We start from the raw sequence: 27,007 nt of genomic DNA, 5'->3' as shown, positions 1-27,007 counted from the left end.
AAAAAATCTGTATTAGCAAATCTTATCGGGGTTTTCAAAGAGAGTCTGCAAATGTGGTAAACGTTAGAATTCATTATTCATTATTTTGCCTCCAGTGCCACCACTGTGAAATATATAGCTTTTTAAAATTAGAGATGATTTCCCTTGATAAAAAATTAACTTGTTTTAAACCAAACTCTTACATAGAGGTGTATCATCTTGTTCTGTGCCAATAGTTAAAGAAACTAATGGCCAGGCAGGATTGTTTAAGCATAGAATCATTAGGTTGAAAAAGACCTTTAAGAGTCCAGCTGTAAACCTAACACTGCCAAGTCTACCACTAAACCATGTCCCTAAGCACCACATCTACACATCTTTCAAATACCTCCAGGGATGGTGACTCAACCATTTCCCTGGGCAGCCTGTTCCAATGCTTGACAACCCTTTCAGTGAAGAAATTTTTCCTAATATCTGATCTAAACCTCCCTTGGCACAACTTGAGGCCATTTCCTCTTGTCCTATCGCTAGTTACTTGGGAGAAGAGACCGACACCCACCTTGCTGCAACCTCCTTTCAGGTAGCTGTAGAGAGCGATAAGGTCTCCCTGAGCCTCCTCTTCTCCAGGCTAAACAACCCCAGTTCCTTCAGCCATTCCTCAGAAGACTTGTGCTCCAGGCCCTTCACCAGCTTCGTTGCCCTTCTCTGGACACGCTCCAGCACCTCAGTGTCCTTGTAGTGAGGGGCCCAAAACTGAACACAGGATTCAAGGTGCGGCCTCACCAGGGCCGAGTACAGGGGCACAATCACTTCCCTACTCCTGCTAGCCACACACTATTTCTGATACATATTATGTTGGGAACTGTAATAGTGTACATGTTTTTGTTAGAAGAAGAATAGTGATAAAGATTTTATCTCTTGTCCTTATTGTGTAGAAAAAGACTAATATAAGGAGACACTAATAATATATTTTATGCTAAAGAAACATACCTCTGTTGCAGGCATTTCCCTGATGTCTGTAGGGAATCTTTGTTGCACAGGTGGGAGTATGAGTTGAGGCTTCTGTTTCAGTGGGGCTGAAATTGTATCACAAAGCGTACAGAAATTCCAGGCAAGTTTTTGACTGATAAACATTCACTACTGTACCTCAGACTACTTTGTCCCTTGAACTAATCATTATCAAAGAACATAGATGTGACTTGGGGTGCTGTTTCACATCTTTGAATCCTCCTCCATTTACACGCACACTGAGCTGTGAGTTTTATGTTGCACTTCTGAAATTGGAATCTTACCTCAAACAGGGAATGTTTTCTCATCAAATTTGACTTCAGCAAGTGTCTCTGAATCTTAGTTATCTTAGATCTTTTTGTAAGCTTTCTGAAAAATTATGTCATTTGATGTGAAACAAATACTATATTCCCATCTCCTGTTCAGATTACAAGAATTGCAACAAAAATCCCTCTCTCCTATCTCAGTAATGGGCAATACGAAGTTCCTAACAAAAAATTTAAAGAATAGTTGGGCTGTATGGCCAGAGTACGCCCCCAGACTGATTTGTAGCACAAGAACTTCCTGAACCAGAGGTAGTTTGTTTGTAGGTAATTCCTTCCAATGTTTTCTATACCATAAATTTGTCTCATCACTTTTTGAATCTGTGTAAGCTTTTAATATCCAAGAAAACCTTGCAACAAGGAGTTTCACAGCTTAATTCCCACTGTTCTAAGAGCCACTTCCTTTTGTTCCTTTTGCACCCCCTATCTTCATATAATGTTAGTTCTGATCTTGGAAAAAACACTGAACACATGTTCCCTGTCTCCATTCTCCATAGTGAGGTAATGTTTTATAGTTACATTTCCAAACAGGAATAACTGTTAAACGGTCTGTCGTATACAAGAAGTCTTTCTCCCCCTTTCATGCATCACTTAACATTTATATTTTGCTGGTAATTTCATCAGGTTTTTTTCATTCCATTTATTCTCCTGTGTTGTTTGTCTACAGTTCTTCAGTCTATCCTTGTTTTATCGCCTTGAATAACTCAATATCATCACCAGATTTTGTGTTCACTGCTCATCGCCTTCTCAAGATTAGTATCTTTTGAACAGCACAGATGACTGGATCTTTGGAAGCTTTTCACTGGTGACCTACCTCCACTGTAAAAAGTGGCCCATTTATTTCTCTTTCTGTTGCCTTAGTTCTTTATCTTTCCAAGAATCATGCATTTTATTTCTTGCGACTTAGTTTCTTCAAGAGCCTTTTGTAGAAGAACCATGTCACATGACTGTTGGAATCTGTTGGAGTAGGCTGAATGAGACAGATCTTCCTTTGCTTGTTGAGTTCTTCAAGGAGTTCACTTGAGTTGGGAAATGGGATACATCTGAGGATGCTAAGAGAGTTGGCTGATACCATGTCAAAGCCACTTTTGTATCATCTCTGAAAGGTCATGGAGATCAGGGGAAGTCCTGATGACTGGAAGAGGACAATCACAGCCATCTACAAAAAGGACAAAAAGCAAGATCAGAAACTATAGGGCAGTCAGACTCATTTCAGTCCCTGGGAAAATTACAGAACGGGTCTTTAGGGAAGCTATTGCCATGCACATGAAGGAAAAGAAGGTGGTTGGGAAAAGCCAACAGAAATATACTCTCATGCTTGACCAACCTGATTGTCTTCTATGATGAAACAGTGTGCCCAGCAGACATGGGATGAGCTGTGCATGTCATCTACCTTGATTTTAGGAAGGCATTTGACACAGTCTCCCACAATATCCTTCCTGACAAGCTGGTAAGAAACAGACTGGATAGATAAGACCACAAGATAGGTGAAAAACTGGCTAAACTATTGAGCTCAAAGGGTGGTTGTTGATGATTCAAAGGCAGCCTGGTAGCCAGTCAGAAGTACAGTTCCTTAGAGTTTGTTATGGGGTCTGATACTATTTTTATGACTGAGATCTGTATGACAGGACTGAATTTCCTCACCAAATTTGCAGATAACAGCAAACTGGAAAGAAAGAGATATTCTGGAAGGAAGAGCCACCAGTCACAGAAACTTTAATAGTTTGGAAGATCGTGCCAATAGGAATTGCATGAGATCAGTGGGAAGTCCTTCACCTGGGGTAGAATAATCTCGAGCAGCATTACAGGGAGGTGGGGTGTAGCTTTGCCAAAAAGGAACAGTAGCTTTACCAGTGAACAGCAAGCTAAAATGATTCAACAATGTGCACTTGTAGCAATGAACGTGAACCATGTCCTGGGCTGCATCACCAGAGTGTAGCCAGTAGATTAAGAAGTGTGATTTTTCTACTCTATTTGGCATTTCTTATCCCACACCTGAAATAATGTATGCAGTTTTGGTCCACCATTCGAGAGACATTGAAAAATTGAAGAGGGTCCAGCAGAGAGACACCACAATGATTAGAGGGCTGGAAAACTTGGTGACAGAATAAAGGTTGTAGGGATTGAGTTTTTTCAGCCTTGTCCTGGTTCCAGCTGGGACAGACTTAACTTTCTTCCCAGTAGCTGGGGGGGGTGCTGTGTTTTGGGTTTGGTATGAGAGGAGCGTTGATGGCCGATTGATGCTTTGGTTGTTCCTGGGTGGTGCTTGCACCGGGGACTTTGTTTTCGGCCTCCCATGCTCTGCCAAGTGGAGGGGAAGCTGGCTGGGGGGGAGCATAGCCCGGGCGGTTGACCCAGCTGGCCAATGGGGTTTTCTATACCATGTGACATCATGCTCAGTATAAAAACCAGGGGGGACACGACCTTGCCCCCTGTTCGTGACACACAGTCAGTGGTCGGTGAGCAGTTGCATTGTGCATCGCCTGCTTTGTATATTCTGTTATTGTTGTTGTTATCATTGTTATTATTACTGTTCTACTTTGTTTTATTTCCATTTTTAAACTGTTTTTATCTCAACCCGAAAGTTTTGCTACTTGTACCCTCCCGATTCTCTCCCCCATCTTACTGGAGGGGGGTGGGGGGTGAGCGAGCAGCTGCATGGTGTTTAGTTGCTGGCTGGGGTTAAACCGTGACAGCCTTAAGAAGTGAAGACGTAGGGGGATCTAGTCACAGTCTTCCAATACCTGAAAGGTAGTTATAGTGAAGACGGAGGTAACTCTGCTCACAGAGATGCACTGAAAGGGCAAGAGGCAATGGCACAAGTTGTTTCAAGGGAAATGCCATCTGGATACAGGAAGAAAATTCTTCACCACTAAACACGGTAAACAGTGTGCCCAAAGAAGTGATGGAATCTTAGGAGAGTCCTGGAAAACTTAATCTAAACCCCTGCTTTCAACAGAAGGCTGGGCCAGATGGTCTCCAGAGGTTCCTTCCAGCCTCGACTTTTCTGTCATTCTATGATGTCCTTTTACAAAAGCTATTCTCGCTTTTCTTCATATTAATCCATCTGTTCTCTTTGTGGGGTTTTTTTTTGCTAATTTGTCCACTTCTGATAAAAGTCTTACTGACCTGTGCTTCCCTGGAACTTGTTAAAATACTGGTCTCACATCTGCCACCTGCCACTCCTCTTACATTAAGGCAGTTTTAAGCAAAAGCTTTTATACCTCTTTTAGTAGTTCAGTTATTTCATCTGTGAATTGCAGTAGACCTTTCAGAAAAATACATTCTGATCCTGGTAAGTTGATAGTTTTCATTTTGTCCCTTTGTTCAGTAGCCTTTGCTGTTGACAATTCAAAAGCAGACAGACCTTTGAATCCCTCATAAAGAAACACTTTGCAGTGGGACTCTTCAAGCTCCTCCACAGTGAACACATACGCAAATAATTTAATTTTTTTCTGCTTTATCTTCTCAGAGCACTATTTGTTTTATAACTCTATTGTCTTTTTATCAAGTGGACTGTCTAGTGGCTAGCTGCTCCTAATATGTTTAAAAAATGCTTTTTTAATATTTGTTGAGCCTTCTTCAAGTTGTTTGGAGTTTTTGGACAGCCTGATGGTGGGTTTTTATTTTTCTATTTGACAGGATATTTTATGATTTTTTTAATATATTTTCTTTTTCACTTGGACAAAACTTCATTTTGTGTACTGATGTGGTAAAAATTTCTTCATCATCCTTAACTTTGTGTTTACCTATGATGGCTTTCTTTGGGTATTTTTTGGAGGGTAATAAATATTTGCTTTGAATCCATTATTAAGGAGTATCACACTTTAGAAAAGCTGGAGAATTTTGGGCCAATTCTCCATACATCTCAGGGAAAAATCAAGAGTTGCTCCTCCTGTCTTGATTTTTGTGATTGCTCCATGAATCAGTTGATGAGGGCCTCGAAAAACTTAGTCCTTCTCTCACCTTCCAGTGTTATGTTTACCCTGTCCACATAAGGAGGTTTTGTGTTTTCGCAGCCTATGATATCCTTCAGTATTTCACAGTCAGCAGTGCCATCTTGATCAGGTCGTCTTTAATATGTACCCTATGCTAAAAGTATTTTGGAAATTTGTCCTACTACACAGTTAAAGCTGAGCTTCCAATCTGGAGGCAAGTCCTTTGGAAACCGGCTCCATCATCTTCTCAGAGCACTTTTAATCAAGTTTTCATGTAGAGGTCTGTCTGAAAAATTCAGTGATCACACATAGTTATCGCAATTCCTGAATGTTTCCTGCAGAGTGTACTATGATACTTCAGACTAAATGGGGATATTAGAAGATACAATTCTGGAAACATGCTGTGAATTTATGTAATTTTTATTACATTTTGTCATTGGTTTATTCTGTTTTTCGTTGTTCAAACTGTCAGGTATTTAAAAATATGTGTTCTCCTTTAGTCTAATATAGAATGTGAATGTGATTTAAGGTTATTGACTACTGTAGATGTGGATGGTAAATGACTCTGTAGATACATTACGTATAATAGGCCCGAGTGATTGAATTATATTCAGAGTTTAAAAGCTTTATAAATTGCCTACCTCATACGTAAAAAGTATTTTTATTTAATGCCTCCCTCTTTTTTTTGCAAAACTTGCTTTCTCAAAGGTTGAGCATGATCCTCATCTGAAACTGATGTATACAGAGTGTCTGAGGCTATGCGGAACCTGGTTAGCAGAAACATGCTTGGAAAACCCTACAGTCATCATGCAGAAATACTTAGAAAAGGTGCATCCAGTCTTTGAAATGTGCAGTCTTTGAGATAATGCTGTGCTAAAATATGTTGTTAAAATGTCAAGAAAATTTTACAATGCAGCCTTTATTTTTCTGGATTGAAAATACGGATTCTTATAAAAATATTATCGTTTCACATAGTATTTTATAACGTTGTAATCTTATAAAATATTCAGAATATGGCTTTACAGAATTCATAGTGAAACTTCTGTGTAATATTGGCTTAAAAGTTCAGTGATAATGACTGCAAATCCTGTTTCCCTTTACTTTTCCACCTCCATCCCCATCCTCTCCTTCTCAGGACAGATCATTCACTTAACATGTTTTCAGTACGGGGATTGTATTCCCAGCAGTCTCTTTCCTGGTGCTGGAAAGTCTTGTTCTAGTGTTTCGAAGTACTGTAATATTTTAAACTCTTAGTCAGTAGTGGAAACATTTTTATTAATATTTGCCTACTCTGCATTTCTTTGTCATGTTAATTTGTGAAACTCTACATAGTTGCTTTTCTGTTACTCTCTACATGGTTTCTTCACTCTGATGATTAAACTTTCACATATAATTTCTTTCTCTTTTTGGCACTTTTTGGACTGTCTTCTATTTTTTTCTCACCATCTTATGATATAAGGTTGTAAAACTGTTGTAAAACTTTATACTTAGTTACTCTAAAAGATAGATAGCTGTAGGAGACTCCTGTATGGTTATTAAAGCTGTTTCATACAGGATAATAATTTTGACTGTTTGCACTGAAACACTCCTCAAAGATTAAATTCACTTAGGCGAAAAATGTGCAGCCTGGTAGGTTTTATTTTGTATGCATATATATTCCATCATAGGCAACATTAAATAACCTGTTCGAGCAGATGACCCTGCTTGAGCAGGGGATTGGACAAGATGACTTCCAAAGGTCCCTTCCAACCTCAACCATTCTGTTTTTCTGTGATAATAGAGTTTAATCAAGCATTATACAGCACTATTAATCTGATTATCAGTCTTATCATTATTGTAACTTCCCTTTTAGGCTGTGGAAATTGCTGCAAGCCACAGTGGAGACAGCAGTGACGAGCTGAAGAAAGGAAAGATGAAGGCTTTCCTGTCTTTGGCTCGTTTCTCAGATAATCAGTACCAGCGAATTGAGAATTACATGAAATCCTCAGAGTTTGAAAATAAGCAGGCATTACTGAAGAAGGCCAAGGAGGAGGTTGGCCTCATAAGGGAGCGCAGAGTTCAGACAAATAGGTAAGCATTCAAATGGAGAGGTGGTTACTATGGAGCCATCAAAGGCTCCATCTTTACTAATTCTCTGTCCCTCTGGACAAGTGGTACAGCATGGGTCATATCTCTACAGCTGAATTTTTCCTTCTCTTCACAAAATAGTGACCAACTCTGTAGTGCTTGTTGCAAATAGTTTCTGAACTGTGCCTGAACGTGGTCTAGGAGAGTGCTAGATAGCATGGGCCAAAACTAAGCCAAGGAGTGTTACAACAGGTGAACAGTATGGATGATCATGGGCCAGAATTCACGTTTATTCCCTGGATCTCTTTAGTCTATTTGATAGAGAAAACATTACAGAGTAAAAAATAATGTTTGACATTTTTCTCCATCACGCATTTGGTGAAAGTGTAGAATTCATCTTAATACAGAACTCTTAAAGATTTAGTAAGAGCAATTGCAAGTGAGCAGAAAAATTTGAACTTCAGCAGTTGGAAACTGAAGTCCTTACACAATGATCTGAACTGGATATTCACATTTACACCAGTATTGAGATTAAATCATGAAAAAAAGAAAAAAGACACTGACTGAAAATTTACTTGGAGTGGTGGGTCTGTGTGGACATACACCAAAGAAATAGCTCCCACAATTTGGTTTCTCAGTTATTTATTTTACTGTGCTTCTACATACAAAACAAGTAAAAAAAATGTTAAATTAGTAAGCAAGAGAAGTAGGGACAGCCTTGCTTGTAAGTTCATTAAGAGATAATTTGTTGTTTAAAAATGTCTGTTCACATAGATATACAGTGAAGGTTCAGCGAGAACTTGAACTGGATGAATGTGCCATACATGCCCTAACTGAGGATCGTAAACGTTTCTTGTGTAAAGCAGTGGAGAACTACATCAGCTGTTTACGAAGTGGAGAAGAACATGATATGTGGATCTTCCGACTCTGTTCCCTGTGGCTTGAAAATTCTGGAGTTGATAGAGTCAATGAAATGATGAAGGTATATGTCTGCTGTTGCTTTTCCTTATTATGCTTTGACATTAAATTATCCATCTTTCTTCTCCTTCCCCTTCTGTGTTTCTAGAAGATGAATTATAGTGCTGTGCAGTATGCTTTCCTATGTATCTCCTCAACTTTTCCCTCAAAACTCGCTTTTTTCAGTCATCATTGCTCATCAGTTAGTTTTTCATCAGAGCGCGCTGTAATTGTCAATACATTTTAATTTAACTTAATTTAATTTAGCATTTTAATTTGACAAGTGTGTATGATTAAGCATATCTCATGATCTTCCACTGTTGTCACCTTGTTCTTTACATACCCTGGATACTACCCATCTTCAACATTCTTTAGTGTGTTATTCTAGTTTATATTATATATACTTTTAGGTGAAAGAATGTGCTTTTAGGTTGTTTCTATAACACAGTAGCCAGGGACCAGGGACCAAAATTCTCATTCTTAGGCTGGGTCTATCACTTCTAGGATCGTGCAGGAAATCTGTTAATTCTTACCTGAATGATCTGTTTATAACAGAGTTCTGTATAATTTAATTCTTCGCTTTGTGTTATAATTAACTTTGAAAAATAGAAAGTGTTCCTTTACTCATATTTTTAACACACAATTGTTTCTTGTCATAAACTAGATTGTATTTTTTTTTTAATTAGAATTGTCTCTTGCTGCAAAGAATCTAGAAGTGAATTCTGAATCAATATATCTAAGCTCTGCTCTATTAGAATAGAAAATAGTAGTTTTCTTATGGAGGACTTGTAGTATTCAGGAGACATGGACCAAGATGATGTGATACTCACTGGATTGCCATTTGATCACACAGCAATGATTACTCTCAGTTTAAAAAAAAAAGCAAAACCAAAATTGCTAGCCCTTACCTGGTATTTTATGATTGCAATTTTTTTGTGGTGTTTAGTACAGCTTTCTAACTGAATTTTCTCTACTACAGAAAAATGCAGAGAAGATCCCTTCATACAAGTTTTTGCCTCTGATGTACCAGCTGGCTGCTCGGATGGGAACCAAGATAATGGGTGGTTTAGGATTTCATGAAGTTCTCAATAATGTAATTTATGCTTTTTGTATCTAAAGACATCTTGATTGGCTTAGTAGTGCATACTTCTAAACAAAATGTATCTTCCTTTGTGCAGTTATAGCTAAATGAGTTATGTAGGTGATAAAGGTGTATTAAAAATGAGTGATGCAAAATCAGTGTGGCAGGGGAGAGGATTGGGAACGTTTTTCCTTGCTACTTAACTGATTTTCTTGTTGTGAAGAATAGTCTTATGCAGGTATAGGAATATACTTCGAATGTATTTTAGTTGTGGAAATACCATCTAAGTTTTACTTTTTATTTCATATTAGGAACCTGAGAAGTTCAAAAGCATTAATAATGTTACTTAAGTAAATTTTTTTCTTCTGTACAGTTTTCAGTAATGGGATCTTTTTGTTTTTCTTGACAGCTAATGTCTAGAATTTCACTGGATCATCCACATCATACTTTGTTTGTAATATTAGCTTTGGCAAATGCTAACAAAGATGAACTCCTCACAAAACCAGATGCAATAAGAAGAAATAAGTTAATTAAAAATGCACCAAAAGAAATCTCCCAGCTTGATGTGGTGACTACAAAAAATTCTGTTCTATTAATCACATTCAGTCCTTTTGTTTTGTTAAAAAAATGAAAAAAATTATGTCAAGGGGTATTTTAGTGTAGAGCTCATCAGCTGACTTTTGTTAAGAAAGAGTAGGAGGAAAAAAGTACTTTTAATAATAAAACTCCCCTCCTTTTGTGCATACATTGGTAATTATTATTGAAAGAACTAATTACGGTGTTGAACAAAATACGGTTAACATTTCCTGCAACAAATAGCCCCGATTATTGCGAAGAGTTTTGTGATAAATGTCTTTGATGTGTGATTCTGTAAAAGGCATTTTAGATGCAACAAAGACTTGAGTGGGTGTATTGTTAAAAGTACATACTGAATTGAGTATTTTTCCTGCTTTGAGTGATAACAGCTGCTAAAAGTATATGCTGAATTGAGTATTTTTCCTGCTTTGAGTGATAACAGCTGTTCTATCTAAGTATTTAGCCTTGTGCAGTGTATCTTTTGTTCCTTTATATGACCTTTATATGTTAAAAGCCATGGTGATGGGTAATACTGAACTGTGGCTTCATGTTAATGTTGTTACTGCTTAATTTTTGTTGGAACCTGTCTTTGGAATCATCTCATATCTAGATTAATGCCCCTTCTGTCCCCCATCACTATAGGCTGGCATGGTTGGTTGTCATTACCCTCTGACCCCCCACACTGATACAATTTTTCACCACATTTTTATGTGGCTTTTTTTCACCTTTCTGTCAGACTAGTAGTTCTTTTGTGGTCCCACCCTTAGGAGTAGGATTATGCTAACCTCAACTAAGTGTCTCAGAGTTAGGCACAGAAAGGACACATGGTCAGGTTTTTGCCTTTTGCATACAGGCTTTTTCTTCAGTTGGGAGGAAATAATGGAAGCAGGAAGGTGGTGGAAGAACATCCAAAACTGCCTGTCCCTTTTTCTGAAGGATTTTTGCAGGTTTTTTGCACTTTGCCTGGACAGATTTGCTCCCTCTCCATCCCCAATAATATTTTACTTTATTTATTATCTCAGATTAGACAACACAGAACTTTTCTTCAAATTATTTCTGTTCATATCACAAAGGGCTGTCCAATATTGCAATTTTCTCTGTTTTCATAGGATGTATCTCAATTGTACTTATTTGACTGCATGTTATGATGCATCTTTAATCTTACAAGGTGTAGTTTGCAAGCTCTGATATTTGTATTCCGTTGGGGTTTTTTAGGACAGAATGGAGGCTGCTAGCAATATAATCAATGTCGTAAGAAAAAGGAGAGCTCATATGGTTAGAGACGTTGAAGCACTTTGTGATGCTTACATCACACTAGCAAATGTAGATGCTACTCCATGGAAATCTCAAAGAAGTAAGTCTTGGAATAATGATTTTTGTTTTTAATAGTGAAGATATATTTTATTGGATTAATAAGTATATTTCTAAATATTGATATTTAGTTAAAGGAGATACTGCGCTAGCACCATGTCCTGTTTTTGGTAAATGTAGAACTTAGTCTGGATTAAAAGTCGTAGTAATTACTTGCACTGTAAGGTTCAGACTTTCTGAGTATGAAACTCCAGAAAACTCCAGTTGTCCTGTCGTCATCTTCATCAGCTTGACAGAAGCATACAGTGAGGTTTTGGGTCCCAAAAGCAATGTAAGCTGGTTTTTGTGAACTTTGATGTATGTTTATAGTTCTGAATTTAAAAATACTAATTCCTTTTAATTACAGAAGGAATAAGTATTCCAGCTGACCAGCCAATTATTAAACTGAAGAACTTGGAGGATGTTGTTGTTCCTACCATGGAAATTAAGGTGACTGAAGTTGAAATAAATACACGCTATAATATAAAATCTTAGAATCAACTTCAAATTTTTATAATGACAGTCAGGGTGTATATGTCTTCATCAAATTCCGATGTTCTTTACAGGTCAGCCAGGGGTACTCCCCTGTCAGGTGGGAGATGCAGCGTGAGATGCTTTTCCTTAGGCTTTAGAAGACTTTGACCTTGACCCCAAGTCTTACATTTGCTGGATAGTGGCATATTGTATGAAGATGGTTTTCACACTGCCACTGTTACCACTGTGACTAGTTTTTCGTTATCAAAAGGGGTGATGAGCTATCTAAATCACAGAAAGGATCTTATTTTTGTAGGTGCCAGCTCAGAGTTTCAGGGAGGCATTTAATGTCCAGAAAGTTGTGAGAATTAATAGGTATGCCTCTTTGGCTGTTCCTAAATGGCCAGCTTACGTGTTTTTACCATTCAATAATGGTGAATGATCCATTCCCATTAGCATAAGTGGTTGATTGGATGGGTGCATAGGCACTCATTCTTAGATGCCACACACTCTACCTGGGAAACTTACCGGTTTCAGGAGTGTAGAGTTGCTTTTTGGGCCAGCCATCTAAAATTTACATGTTATGAAGCCCAACTTCCTATGTTGAAGTCCCTCAGGCTATGTCTATAAAGCTAAATAAAACAAGCCAAGGGACATTATGCCATTTGACTTCAGAGGCCAGAAATTGCCACGCATGCTAAATAGCATTTGTTTGTAGGGCTCCTGTTGGCCCCAGGTGTTGCTCCTTTGTATGACTTGATTGTCCTTTTCTTTGCCTTTCTTCTTCTCCAGTACAAACTATCTGAAATAGTTGGAGGTCTGTCATGTAAGCAGCTGGAACGATATTTCCTTAGAGCTGACTAGGGTTGCTTTGTGGCATGAGGATATGGAGGATGGCTGAAGATACAGATCCTGTAGGTTGCAACAGTTCTAAGATTGTAGATTGGGTTGATTTGCAGCCTAATGTAAGACTAATGCCCCCAAACTGTACATGAACATTTTCTTGAAAGAATGCTAGTTGGGACAGGCTGGAATTGTGTCAGAGCTTGTTTAGTGGAAGTCTGCAGCACCAGGTCCCCTCTACCAATGAGGTGAACAAGGAGGAATCGAACTCACTCCTTTGCTCAGCCTATATTTGTAGCCTTTGTGGGTATTATCCTTGTAGATGATGGAATGCTTATATTAATATTTAGCATGTAGTCTGCTAACGAGGTTTGCAAACAACTCATTACCACTTTCTCTGAGTGAAATGGAGGTAATATTTATATTAATTTTAAACTAATTTATAATTTCAGGTGGATCCCACAGGACGATATGAAAATTTGGTGACAATAAGGTCTTTTAAGCCAGAATTTCGGTTAGCAGGAGGCCTGAATCTGCCTAAAATAATAGATTGTGTAGGATCAGATGGTAAAGAAAGGAGGCAGCTGGTTAAGGTAGGTTCTGTCAGTTGTGATGACATCTCAGAGACTTGGCATGTTAGAATTTTTTTTAAGGTCTCATGTCAGTTTTCTCATGTATCGCTTCTGTACCATGAGCACACTTTTCACGGTTCAGTGTCAGTTTTCTCAGTTCAGAAATGCTTTAATAAAGGAAATTACAAAGTAATAATAAGGAATATAAAATAATATAATATAAATACTAATATAATATAATAATAAGTAATAATATTAAATATTTTTGTAATTATTTTTCAACAATGCATGTAATACACAGTAGCTTACCTGACAACTATCAGACGTGTGACTTGCGTGGTCATGTCTCAACTAGTGACCTGGAGCGTACAGCAAATAAAAGCCATCAACATTTTGTGTTAAATACCTCCTTTTTTCTTTCTTCCCTATATAAAAAGGATGACAATTCAGAGACAGTCAAAAACATGCACATATAAACACAAATCTCTCAAAAAAATGTATTTCTCTTTCAACTCAATTGATTTCATTCTGTCTGTCTTTGAATGTAAACATGCAGCAGCTGCTGCAAGAATTCTGTTTTGCTGTTAAGTATGGGGTAATTTTGACAGTTTTAAAGAGAAGCATGAATCACTAGATCTGCATCCAGTAATCAGAACTGCAGTACCAACTGATGCTGCTTCAGCTGTGTGCTGGATTGCTGAATATGGTGAATGAAACATCTATTTTTTAAAAGGCTACCATAAGGCATGTAGGTTGATTGAAACCTTAATCAAATAATATTTGTCGGAAAAAAGAAGAAAAAGGTGATGATTTAAGTTAATGATAGTTCTGCTTAAGCAGCTGAGCACTATTAGAAAACCAAATACAGAGAAAAAACAATTGTTAATTACTTTTTATTACAGGTTATTATTGTGGAAAAGTAATTTGTGTTTTGTGGAATTTTTTAAAATAATTTTTTAAAGTTGCTGAACAAGAAGTTGGATGCTGAAAAGTGTTCTTTAACTGCTTTTTCTGTTTATGATAAAGGGGCGTGATGACCTGAGACAAGATGCTGTTATGCAGCAGGTTTTCCAGATGTGCAATACATTGCTCCAGCAAAACACTGAAACACGAAAGAGAAAATTAACTATCCGAAGATACAAGGTAACCCTGAACAGCTGCTGCAGCAGAGGAATAAATGCTACTGATAAAGCATATTTCCCATTCTCCTCCTTTTAACCCAAAGACAATACAAAAATACATTTAGTTATGTGTTTTTAAAATAGTCACTGCTCCTTCAGATATGGAATGAACAATTAATACAATTTAATTATTACAATTACAACAATTATTACAATTTAATTTTTTCTAAATCTTTAAAAAAAATTCTGATGCCAAATATATATTTAAATACTCTTCAAAGCTTTCTTTATATGAACTCATAATTGAAAAGAAATTAAGCCATGCACTGTCCTTGAATTGTAAGTTGCTAGTTATTAAACTTGGGTTGCTAGTTATTAAACTTGAGCATACGAGCTTGTTTATGAATTCTCATTAATTTTAACCTTGAGATATTCCTTAATTAATTAGTAATTAATTTTAGTCTTGCAGTATTCCTTACAGTTGAATCCAGAAGTCCCATCTAGGGTCTGTTCATGCAGAATGTGAATTGCAGAACTGTTTTTTTTGGAATTGGGAATACAGGAATAAATTCTTACTGTGAATGCAGAAAATTTATTTGAACAGGAACTTTCCCCTCCTCCTTCCTTTTTATGTGCTTGGGTTTATGATAGTAGCTATGAAGGTGACCTCGGAATAAGAATTCTTTAAGTAAAAGTTCTTGTCTTTGACAAATGAGAAATGTTCACTCCAGAATCTCTGAAGGAGCTTATCTGAATTGCTAGCATAGTTTTAAGAATTCACAGGTGGAGTTAAGAGTCACTTTTTAAAAATAATTTTCAATGAAGCCTCAAGTTTCTATGTGTGTAAAAATGAATGACAGCAGGTAAAAAGAGAATGGGGGTTGCCTTATGAGATAAAGAGACTCTCATAAGAAAAGAAAATTGAAGGAAACAGGCAGTAGCTGTTTCTCTGAGGACAGGAGATCGTTCATTCTGGCCAGTTCTGCCTGCTACAGCAACTGAGGTAACTATTACAGCCAGTTACGAAGTGAGAAACTGTTCCCTAGGATGGGAAGCAGACTAAGACAAGCCTAATATGTTCACGCAGCTACCATGTGTTTGTTCCAGATTTTACTTTTTATGTGCAGTTCACACAATGCTTGTGTTATCCCATTCAAGCATAGCAAGCTGTTGGCAATCACAGGTCATCCAGAATACCAATGCAAACATGCAAATTAAGTATAGTCATTAAGTTGTACTGAAGTACCCAGTGGAAGGTTCTCTGGGCTTGGAAGAAATGTACAAGTATTTGATAGAAAAACCTTGAGTGTATTTTATATATGTATACATGTGTGTTTCGAACATGTATTGTGGTCAGATGTATGGTTTGGTCTTTTTTCTTTTTAAACAAACACAAATATGCACCCATGCTCTGCAGCATGCATATTCATAGTTGTGTGTGTATAACCCTCCCCCATGCAGCAGTGGTTTTGTTTTTACAGGTGGTTCCCCTTTCTCAGAGAAGTGGTGTTCTTGAGTGGTGCTCGGGAACAACTCCCATTGGGGAGTTTCTTGTGAATGTCGAAGAGGGAGCTCACAAGAGATACAGGCCACAAGATTACTCAGGTTATCAGTGTCAGAAAATAATGATGGTGAGTCAAAATAATTAAAGAAAAATATCTGGCTTATATTCTTTTACGCAGAAGGTTGGGGGTTTTATGTATTTATGGAGAATTATATGCTATGCTTTTAGTATATAATAATGAACATGACCAGTGGCATGGAATTAGTAGTTCTTCAGACTAATCTGAATGCAGCCTGGGAAGAGATTTTACAAAATCAGAAATTGCTAAATGAATCACTGTTGCAGGAAAGATTTGAATACAGCTGAATCTCCAAGAAGTATGTGAACTCCTTTCTAGAATATAAATCTATTGGAATTCCAAAATGATCGTTACAGAAACCCAACAGTCAGTATAAAGTTATCTTACAGATTTAATGTATATTTGTCATGTTTCTCATTGCATTGAAAAATAATTTTATTTTCATGAATAAACCAAAATTCTAAATACTAGTCCTTGAAAATGAAAATATGGTTTAAGAATGCAGCTGAGATTAATGTAATGTCTTAATTGCTGTTAGACAGTGTGAAGGGGTCTGGCTTTTCCTCCACCGTGACAGCCATGTACCCTCTGCCCCCCACAGTGAGTCAGTTCAGGGAGCTAAGCCAAAAGAAGATTAACCTTATATAAACTGGCAGAAGAATATCTGGTTCAGTACATACAAGTAGGAGAAAGTTCTTTCTTGTGATGGTAGCTAGCTGCTAGGTGGATTCAGCTGGTTTAGTTTAGTTCCACCATACGTTTAGAAAATTGCAAATTTTACTTTATATCACCATGTCTGTGCAAGAAATCATTTCCTTTTAAATCTGTATAGTACTAACAGGATGAAAGTATATTTAATTTTGGCTTTGTGCAGCTTTTGCATGTGAATGAGTGAGAATTACTTTCTCACTGTGTCATGACCCATCAGATAAGCAAAAGTACCAGAGCAGAGTGCAAGGGGAAGTATCTCACAACAAGATGCATTTACTTGTACAGGCATGTAAAACAGATACACTTGCTGACCCAAAGAAACAGGAGAGTGCTTTTTACATGTAGCCCATGAGTTGCGTATGAAAATACAATTGTTTAGTAAAACAGATAGAGAGGTGCATTAATGATTGCTGTAAAAAAGACATTAATTCATAGCTCAGAGAGAGAAAGGAGTGAGAACAGCATTTGATGGAGGGGAGAGGAGAAAAAAGGAGAAGTGTATTTCTTCCAAAGGAAGAGGTAATTTCTTTTCAAAGTAGTCAGTCACGGGAAAAACATTTCTTACTTGTTTAAAGGATGCACAAAAGAAACATTTTGAAGAGAAATACAACATCTTCATGACAGTCTGCGAGAACTTTCAGCCTGTGTTTCGTTACTTCTGCATGGAAAAATTCCTGGATCCAGCTGTGTGGTTTGAAAAACGATTGGCATACACTCGCAGTGTGGCTACATCTTCTATAGGTATTATATTGGATTATTAACATTGACTTTTTAGATTATGTAAACAAAGAGTTTATACCATTTCAGAGGTAATGGCTATTCTGCTTTTGTCACGTGTCAGAAAAGGAGGAGTAGGGGGCAAAAAATGCCAGCAAGTAGACCAGCATTATTTTTGTAATTAAGATTTCTGATTCATTCCCCCCCCACCATCCCTTTCTGCAGTAGAAAGACAGAATGAAATTCTGTGTTTCTTTGCTTTAAATAGTGGTTTGTATTTTTAGGTTCTGGTAGTTTTTTTAAAGTTCCTACCTGATTAATTCTGTTGTTTTGATTTAACATTTATTCATTTCGTCTGTAGCCTCAAATGTTTTAACTGAGTTGAAAAGCTTAATCTTTTACTTTTTTTGTACTGGCATCATTAGCCATGGCTGAAATGTTTTTTTAAGCTTTGGCATTTTTCCTTTGATTTTTCTGTCTTAATAAGGAAATATAGGTACTTGGATTATGGATTTCCTTTGGATGACTCAATTCTGTATTGAGTCTCTGGAAGACATTTGATAGTAGATTGTATACATTACAGTAGATCCTATTTTAGATGTTAGCATGTTGTTTATACACCCCCTTTTTTGCTGAAAAAAAGTGAAGTAAATCTACAGTTTAGCAGAATTCAGATGAAAGATTTTTGTAGGAAATACTACTGCTATCCGTGTCCATCAGCTAATAAAAAAATAGTAACAGGCGTAAATGGCAGCAAGCGAGATTTAATTTGGAGGGTTTCTACATTTAAGGACAGTAAAGCACTGAAACAGGCTTACATGAAAGATGTTATAATTTGCATCACTGGAGGTTTTTAAAACTGACTTAGACAAAAATCATTCAGGAACTATTAGGTATAGTTGAGCTGCCCCAACTGAGTTATGGACTGAATTATGTCCAGTCCTGTTTTCCTGATTATATGATACTGTGAGTTAAAAGGTTTTCTTAAAAACAGTAATAATAACAAACCCTAGTTTTATTGTGCCCTTGCTTTTTATCTTTTTTTTTTTTTTTTTTGAAAGCTGTGAAATTGTTTGGTTAACCTATCTACAGAGAGAAATGGGCAAGAAGTCTGTGGAGCAGATAAAACAATACACATCTGTATGAGAATAACCTTTTTACAATTGCATTCAGTTAACCTTTTATTTTTGGATTTGTGGAATGGCATTTGCTCTTTACTGGAGTAATATGTATACGTGGGGGAAGAAATATTCTCACTTTTGATTTGTTTGCACGTGTTACATTGATTCTAATAATCTTCTCTGCGTTAAATTTTCCCTGGTTTTTATGGCATGTAAATATGGTTTCAGCACTTACCTTTTCTTTTAGTTGGCTACATTCTTGGACTTGGAGACAGACATGTTCAGAATATCTTGATAGATGAACAAACGGCAGAACTAGTGCATATAGATCTGGGTAAGTGAGACAAACATAAGAACCTTAATTTTTCTTTACTTTAACATTTTTTTAAAACATTTATTATCCTTTCATTTAGGGGTTGCTTTCGAGCAAGGTAAAATCCTTCCTACACCAGAGACTGTTCCATTTAGATTAACCAGGGACATTGTGGACGGAATGGGTATTACTGGCGTGGAAGGAGTCTTCAGAAGGTAAGTGCTCCTATATTGCATAGGGGTAAGGAGGCAGCAGAGTACTTTCGGCGTTATGATTGTTACATGTTAAACAGTTCTCATGCTTAAGAGGAGACTCAGATTTCTGCTGATAATATCCAAACCTAAATGCTGTCCTCTAACTTATACGTTCTTATTTATATAACCAATTACAGGTTCATTATTGTTGCTCAGCTTTTCATATTCTTCACTAACTAATGGGTTATTGTCACTCTCTTGTGGAATTCAGGGGTGGCTCAGTGCTTCCAAAGGCTCCACAGCTAAATTTCATCCCTTGATTTAGACTGCTGGATTTTTTTCCTTCCGAACTATGTATTTCTTTCAGAGCTATACTATATATTCGGAGCTATTAAGTTTCTTTGAATCATTTTGTTCTGTCTCTTATTTCTGTTCAGTTTTATGTAAGTAATTTGCAGTCTTTTTCCTCTTTTGGATCATATATTTGATATCACTTTGCAAGTGCAAAAATATAAATCCCACAATAGATTTGAGCTGCAAAACAGAAAAATCCCCAAAGGGCTGAGTTTCTGTCAACCTCCATCCTATCTCCTGTGAATGACCCAAGAAAGCCCTAAAAAGCAGGACATTTCTCTCATTCATGATGTTCATGAACATGGTGCTTGCAAACCCCAAATTTCATGTCTTTAAAAAAGTACATAGTGTAAGTGTTTTTAAGGTAGCAATTAATGTTAATAAGTAGTTCCTGATACACCTTTGTCCTGTGAAGGAACAGTCACTGCCACTTCTATTCTAAACATGATGCTGTCAAGTTCAGAGTTTCATGTTATTTCTGAAACTTTTGTCGCATGATACAGAAAAACATGAATTGTTTGGCTCCAGCTGAAGTAAATACAGTATAAAAGGCACTGGTGCAGATACTCTTTCTGCCTCAGCCAGACGGACTTGTAATTAATAGTATAGGTGTGAGTGCATAAACAAGTCATCTCAGGATTGGGTGTGAACATAGTCAGTTGATTTTGTTGTGTGTGTTCTCATCCTGAAGTAGACAGGAGGCCTAATCCCTCTTTCAGTGGAGTACCTGTCCCATAAGGAAAGTTTCGTATTCCTTCCACAAGCTTAGTTTACTTGGGAGTGAAGGTAGGTAGCCATTTCTGCATCTAAACTCATTGGAGAGATTTCAGAAATAGCTTAATGTCTCTGGCTACTGGATCTGCTCATTTCATGTTAAGGAACCCTACCGACATTCTCCAATGTGTTGCCAAGCTCCTCTGGTACACATATTTTCATCCAGCCAAGCAATTCTGCCATCATGGCATACCTCACTGATCTGTGCTAACTCAGTGGTTAATTCTATGTATAGAAACATTTCAGACAGTGAAACGGGTAATTTCTTTCCCCTAGGGAATATAATCAGTGAACTACCTTCTGGTCTTAAATTTCTAAATTTCTCCGTTTTTTTTTTTCCAAAATGGAAACATCAGAGAGGCTACTCATTTGTTAGAAATTGAGCTTCAAGAAGGGCACAAATATCTATCATTTAAATGATGAAAATACCATTCCATTTTACTGAAAAGAGCCTAAAAATACAGCAAAATATTTTCTAGATGCTGTGAGAAAACAATGGCTGTTATGAGAAATTCTCAAGAAGCTTTGCTGACTATTGTAGAGGTAAGCATTTTTTCATTCTTTCTCATAGTAACCTGCCAGAGTATCTTCAGTTTCTTGTCTTTGTCTTCATATGCATTACTATACCAAATGTTCATGAGGGTTTTTTTGTTCAATTTTAATTTAGTAGTGTTGGTTGGATTTGTTAATTCATGTAATCTTCAATAAAATCAAGACCAGTTTGCATTTTGTATGGGAACTATTCGTTTCAGGCATATGCAGTTTTCCCTCTTCAGTATCTAAACACTTCTAGCCATAGTACAACATTCCTAGCACGGGTAGTGCCAATTGAATTAACTCCTCTTTGCGTAAGTCACAAAGATGAGAATTAAACTGACTTCAAAAGCAGCTTATACTATGCATTAAAAAATAATGATGTGCTTAGAAGTGTATTAAAAAATGACCTCTTCATTGCTGAGATGGTACTGAGTGGCAAAACTGAGTCAAGTATGAACAATGCAAATACCTGCAAATGATCAGATACAGTTTTATTGTTGGATTGTCTATTAAGCAATTTAGCCCAATTCTATTGGATTTTTTAAAAAAAAAGGGTCCTAGTGTTGTGGTTAGCATGAGCATTACCAACTGAGTGTTTCTCTTCCTGCTGGGGCACTGGAATAGCTGTGGTTAACAGTTTAAATTAAATAGAGGTTTATTTACTGTGTAGGTGCTGCTTTATGATCCTCTTTTCGACTGGACCATGAACCCCTTGAAAGCTTTGTATTTGCAGCAGAGACCAGAGGATGAGGCTGACATGAGCTCTACACTCAATGCTGATCCACAAGAATGTAAAAGAAAAGCCAGGTGCAATATGTTTTTCTTACTGTCTGCCTAATGCACTGTTGCCTTGCTTTACGGTTTTCTTACTGAATGTTGCTCATGTTGTTCATGATCCACATCTAGTGCACCTGTTTTTCTTCTTTTATTCTGCCAGCAGTGATGACCAGAGCTTTAACAAAGTGGCTGAGCGTGTTCTGATGAGACTTCAGGAGAAGCTGAAAGGTGTTGAGGAGGGAACAGTGCTCAGTGTGGGAGGGCAGGTGAACCTCCTCATACAGCAGGCCATGGACCCTAAAAATCTGAGCCGACTCTTTCCTGGATGGAAACCCTGGGTGTGACTTGGAAGGATCCAGCACGTTTTTAGAAGAAACCCATTTTTATGCAGCGTCTTACCATTTCAAATTGGTATTTCACATTTAAAACTTATATCAGGAGCAACCGTGAAGGCTTATATGTATTAGTATTCGATGGATGGTTCAGGTTTTTTTTCAATGGCCTGCTGCCAAGAAAACATTTTTTGTCCACTTATGTTCACCATACAGTATAAAACACCAGCCAGTGCTTTGATGTTCCTTGTGACCTGCAAGGACTTTGCTTGGGCATACTGGATGCGTTATATTCTTAAAGCCTGAGATTCATCACTTTTGTGTACATGTTAAATAGCTGGAGTTTTGTATGTAATAATTCTGTATGGTAACATGACCGTGTAGAATGGATGATCTAAAAACCACGAGTCATGAAATAACTAGCTAAAGTGCATTTCAAAAGGGGGGTTATACTTTAAAGATAGTGCTACAGTGAATATAAAAGAAAACCAGAGAACCTCATGTTTAATGAACTGAGGGTTCTTGGGGTTGGGTTTTTTTTTTTTTAGCTTAGTTAAACTTCTTTATATAGATACGGACTTTGAGCCAAGTATAATAAGGCTGCTTTTTTTCCTGTTGTAAATGAAATTATGTTGGTACTTTATTTTTATAACATTACTTTAATAGTATAAAACAATAAAAAATATTTAGCTTTTGTAGCTCGGGCTTCCTTGATAAAATAGACTGGCTATACAATGAAGCTTAGTATACCAGATACGCCTCTAAAGCACACAGTCATTCTGTATCTGCACTAAACACCTGTCAGAAACATTGAAGTTGTATTTTGAGCACAAAAATCTCATTCTGATTGCACACAGTTTTACAGAAGACATTGCTCCTTCTTAAATAAGAAGACCTACTGTAATTGGATAGTCAATGAATATGGATAATAGTAGAATCCACTCAAACAACAGTCTCACTGGTATATTTAATAAATCTTCCCGAATCATCTTTACATTTAAAAATATGAATAAAATTTGGCATACTCTCCTGTTACCTTAGTTTACACTTTATGCATTTTTACAGCAGTAGAAGTCAAGAATTTCCGTTCTAATTAGCATCTCACTGATTTTTTTGTACAGTGTTTCCATAATTTTTATGCTATATCTTTGTTTTATAAGTTAATGTCAACATGGCAAGATGAGTCTTTTGTATTATGTTTTCATGAGGCTGACATAAATTTCTGTTGATCATTGGAACCAAAAGCGCATCCTGGCTTTTCTGTGGTGAAGAACTCTTATCCAGGGATACAGTGATTTGTTCTCTGAAAATGAAACTTTACTGACAGAGCACACACTCTGTATGTGAATTTTAAATGACACTTAGGAAAGGGAGAAAAGTCCTACCAATTACAGAATGGCAGATAGGAAAGGACTAAACAAAAACTACTTAAATAATTTTTATTTTTAAGCACAGACTTAAAAAAATCTGGTAGTATTTCTGGAAATTTTTCTCATGCTTCTTATAGAGGAAGTTCTTTAGGCATTTTTTGGGTTGTGTAATACTAGAACTCCAGCTATCATATAAATGAATATTGCATAAAAGCACTTGGCAGATCCTGTCCTTCTTTCATGGGTTACTGATGCTCCACTTGAAAAGGAGTATTTTCATCATGCTGGGCTGCAATTTTTACTTACAGCAGACAGTGAAACATTAATATTAATACAATTGTCTCAGAGAAGTCTAACTTCAGGGGAAAATTTAATTATTCCTCTGCAATGCTATTAACTTGGTGTCTAGTGCCTAGATTTTGGATAGTAGAAATAGATTTTTGCCTAGTCTATACGTTTTCATTGTTCAAGCTGAATGAAAAGCAAATTAAAATGCATGGAAATATTGTAAATGTAATTGAAACCTGTTTACATTATCTGTAAGCTCCTGTAGCAGTAAAACACCAGTTAGCTGACAAATGTGAAAAGTTTGAATTATTAACAAACCTTTGACAAAACACTGTCAAAATCAATGTGACACAATCCTGTTGTTATGAGATCTGAGTTCAAATAATCTAACATTCTTGAGATAATTGTCATCCCTGCAAAGCCTCATGTAGCCAAATAGTAACCATCAGAGACTGTGCTTTCTTTTTGCTCCAGTAATGCCTTAATTTGTAAAAGTCAAAATTAGAAAGTGAATGGTTTGCAAAAATGTTTCATCTATAGGTACACATTTTACTTGTATAAGAACAGAAAAATAAAACCTGGATGGAAATGCTGTTTAATTCTGAACAATGGTTTTGTCACGAATACTACTACTGATGGCAAGGTGGATTAGTATTTGAGAGCCTCAAATATATTTACTATATTAGTAAGATAGAAATATGTGAGACAAGTCAAGCTGCCTCTTTAGCATTAATTTTTTTTCTTGGAATTCATCTTAGTAATTTTAAACATTTACATTTAGAAAAGATAATTTCTAAGAAAGATGAGCCTGTGATCTAGTATGATGGGGAAGAGTTTTTAAACAGCAACGTATTTATTTGAAATTAGCTTTTTCTGGTGACACATCTGTTGGAGAAATGTCCTCAGGAGTACGAACTGTAAAAAAGTTAAGTGTTAGCAGGTAAACCAATTTGAATTATATACCTTGACTGAACTTTTCCATCAGCAAGGGACTCTGTCCCATGAATAGGAATCAGATTAAACTGGCCACCTGGTGAGGTACATCCGATTTAAATAAAACAAGAATGTCAGTCTTCATGAGTGCAGATCTGAAAACTTCTGTTGTTCTTACAGATAAAACCACCCGAAAATTACTTTCTCAGTAACTACGAATTAATGTTCTATTCTATGTTACTATGAAACTCTTGAGTTTATAAAAAGTATCCACTACTACTAAGCGTTTTTGAATGCACTAAAATCTTAGACTTCATATTTTCAGGGGATAATGCACTCTATTATACATTGTTACTAATTGTACTCTTCACGAATATTGTTATTCCATACCTGCACAAGCGGTAAGGCTGCAATGACAGAGTCAGTAAAGATACTTTTGTAAACAGGCAATTCCAAAATCTGCCTGGGGAATTTGGTTGTGTTATTGGTAAGAGATGACACTATACGTTTTTACTGCTACTTTCATCCCTGTGAATTTAAAGTAAGGCAGTAGTGTGGTCTTGTGGAACCTGTAGATAGCCTGAAACAGCTCTCGGGGAGAGATTACCTCATACTAGCACTTAATGATGACACTTAAATATTAGCGTTAAATAAAATTGTTCATTTCAGCAGATAGGTTGAAGGGTGAAACCAGCGAGAAAGCTGGGAAGTGTGCAAGGGAGGGTTTAGGTTCTCTTCCCACCACGTTTCAAAGTCTTACCTGTATCCTGATTATATGAGAAGACTAACAAGAAGACTATGTTGTTCACATAACAAATACTCTCTCTCATCATCTATCCTGCACATTAACACTGTAAGTACATCTATACTTTAGCTTTCAGAGCTGCCTAGTGAATAATGTTAGTAATATCTTTAAGTGCGCACACAGCTTCTGCTCTCCCTGCTCCCACCTTCTTTCCTCACTACTGTATGTATGTCCACAAAAAATTTGGTACAAAGCGACTACACCCTTGCCTGCCCTGGAGAGTTCCCGCTGCAGCATCCGTAGCTGTTCCTCCCTCTCTCCACACCCATTTTGCCAAACAACACACAACATAGAACAGATTTGAGCTTATTTGGTTGCCTCAGTTGCTGTATACCACCTATGCTGGATGCAAAGCAGAAAGATTAAAAGAAAATACAACTACCTATAGAAGATCCCCCTTTTGAAGGAACTTCTCTTCTTGGATTGAGTTGTGAAGAAGTCCTTCACTCTCTTAAAAACTCCTCAGCCACGTTGCACTGAGTCTTCCCTGCAGCTTCTAGGGTGAAGCAGTGTTACAATGCGAGTGCTCAGTGGTGATTGACTGCCTCTCAAAGATTGTCTGTTAACTAGCAGAATTTGACCAAGTACTATTTTTCTTCACAGACAAGGTTTTTTTTCTGTGATTAAAATGGAACTGGAACGGTGCTGATCATACTCCTCATATGCTCACACACCAAGAACGTGAGAATGGGAGAAGGAAGGGGTGGGGGAGAGAAGGAGAGAGACAGTCTGCATGCTTTTCTAACTACTGCAAAATGAAGTTTTCGAGTCTCCAGGCACAGGGCATATGCAGTTTGACTGTGCCTCTGGATTATAACTAGCATCCTTAGTGCTAGTTGTTGCTAAGTCGCCTTGCTGTTCCCAGAGTACTGTTCTGCAAGTGTAAGAAAATCTTGCCATAGAGAACACGTATTTGACTTGCAAAAATTTTTTAGTATCTTGATCTGTTCACACAAAGCTCCTGTTTTGCACGCCCACAGACAATGTTTGCTTTCATGAAAGCAGAGGAAATTGAGCTTATGGATTGGCAATTTTGTGTTCTGGAAATCAAACAAGTTAAGCCGTTTCCTAAAATGTAGTTCTGCTTCTGCATTGCAGCTAGAACTTGTTTTATAGGAAGTTGGACAGCTATCATGCATATAAAGTTTTTTAGCCTGTGGTGCCTTGATCAGCATAATGGAATAGATTTTTCTGGTCAGCAGGATTAATTTCTTAGTATTTGGAAAAATTCTTTTATGCTGTGTGAGATGTCAGCACCTAAAGTGCAAAAATGGCAGTTCCTTAAGCCGAGTGAAGTCCATACAGTTGTGATTTTGGTGCATCATTTAACAAGGGACGGTTAAGTAGTTTTTCCACATCCATTATATAAGCATATATATATTATTGAAGTATCTACTTAAAATACTTCCATCTGAAAAAAAAGATCTAATTCCACCAAGAAACTTTAATTTTTTCAGTTCTCACCAGTCCCTCATATGAATGCTTCCCACTTTTTATTAATGATTATAGTATTTTTGTACAGTATATAACCTCAATAAAGGGCAAGTATGTGATTTTTTTTCCATCTAGATAAGGATCTGTTAGATTCTTATGAAAGGTGTTAAGACTTCCATATGAAAACCAGCTTTGCCTCCACATATACTTTCCCCAAACTACCTGCATCTGTGATAGAGAGTTCTTCAGATTTCCCATAGGGATAGATTTTTATTTCTAGAAGACAAAACATTTAGTTGTAGATGTTTCTCAGGTCTCTATCGCCACTGCAGAGAGAATGATGACTTCGGAAACTCTATCCAGAAGTGCTCCATACACAGTTAAGACTGTAGTAAAATAAACAATTAATAAGGTAGTTGTACTTCATCTTTCATGACTGACTTACCTGGAATCAACGATCTGGACGAGGGGATCGAGT

The 27,007-nt window shown here is 37.0% G+C and overlaps 1 protein-coding gene across 1 annotated transcript in view; it reads left to right on the top strand.

The window, feature by feature from the left end:
• ATM (ATM serine/threonine kinase) overlaps nt 1-21,711 on the top strand; it is a 42,542-nt gene extending 20,831 nt beyond the window's left edge. Inside the window, exons 21-36 of the mRNA XM_009574074.1 lie at nt 5,960-6,073; nt 7,098-7,315; nt 8,087-8,294; nt 9,249-9,362; nt 9,760-9,918; nt 11,142-11,280; nt 11,644-11,726; nt 13,046-13,186; nt 14,192-14,308; nt 15,768-15,917; nt 17,156-17,321; nt 18,666-18,752; nt 18,832-18,946; nt 20,533-20,596; nt 21,261-21,397; nt 21,531-21,711. Of these exons, the coding sequence (XP_009572369.1) occupies nt 5,960-6,073; nt 7,098-7,315; nt 8,087-8,294; nt 9,249-9,362; nt 9,760-9,918; nt 11,142-11,280; nt 11,644-11,726; nt 13,046-13,186; nt 14,192-14,308; nt 15,768-15,917; nt 17,156-17,321; nt 18,666-18,752; nt 18,832-18,946; nt 20,533-20,596; nt 21,261-21,397; nt 21,531-21,711 (2,193 nt within the window). The remainder of the gene's footprint in view (nt 1-5,959; nt 6,074-7,097; nt 7,316-8,086; nt 8,295-9,248; nt 9,363-9,759; nt 9,919-11,141; nt 11,281-11,643; nt 11,727-13,045; nt 13,187-14,191; nt 14,309-15,767; nt 15,918-17,155; nt 17,322-18,665; nt 18,753-18,831; nt 18,947-20,532; nt 20,597-21,260; nt 21,398-21,530) is intronic.
• Nucleotides 21,712-27,007: the final 5,296 nt, after the last annotated feature.

Source organism: Fulmarus glacialis, unplaced genomic scaffold (assembly GCF_000690835.1).
Source record: "Fulmarus glacialis isolate BGI_N327 unplaced genomic scaffold, ASM69083v1 scaffold43813, whole genome shotgun sequence".
Classification (NCBI taxonomy): domain Eukaryota; kingdom Metazoa; phylum Chordata; class Aves; order Procellariiformes; family Procellariidae; genus Fulmarus; species Fulmarus glacialis.
Note: the sequence above shows the minus strand (reverse complement) of the source record. Positions and strands in the feature narration are given on the sequence as shown.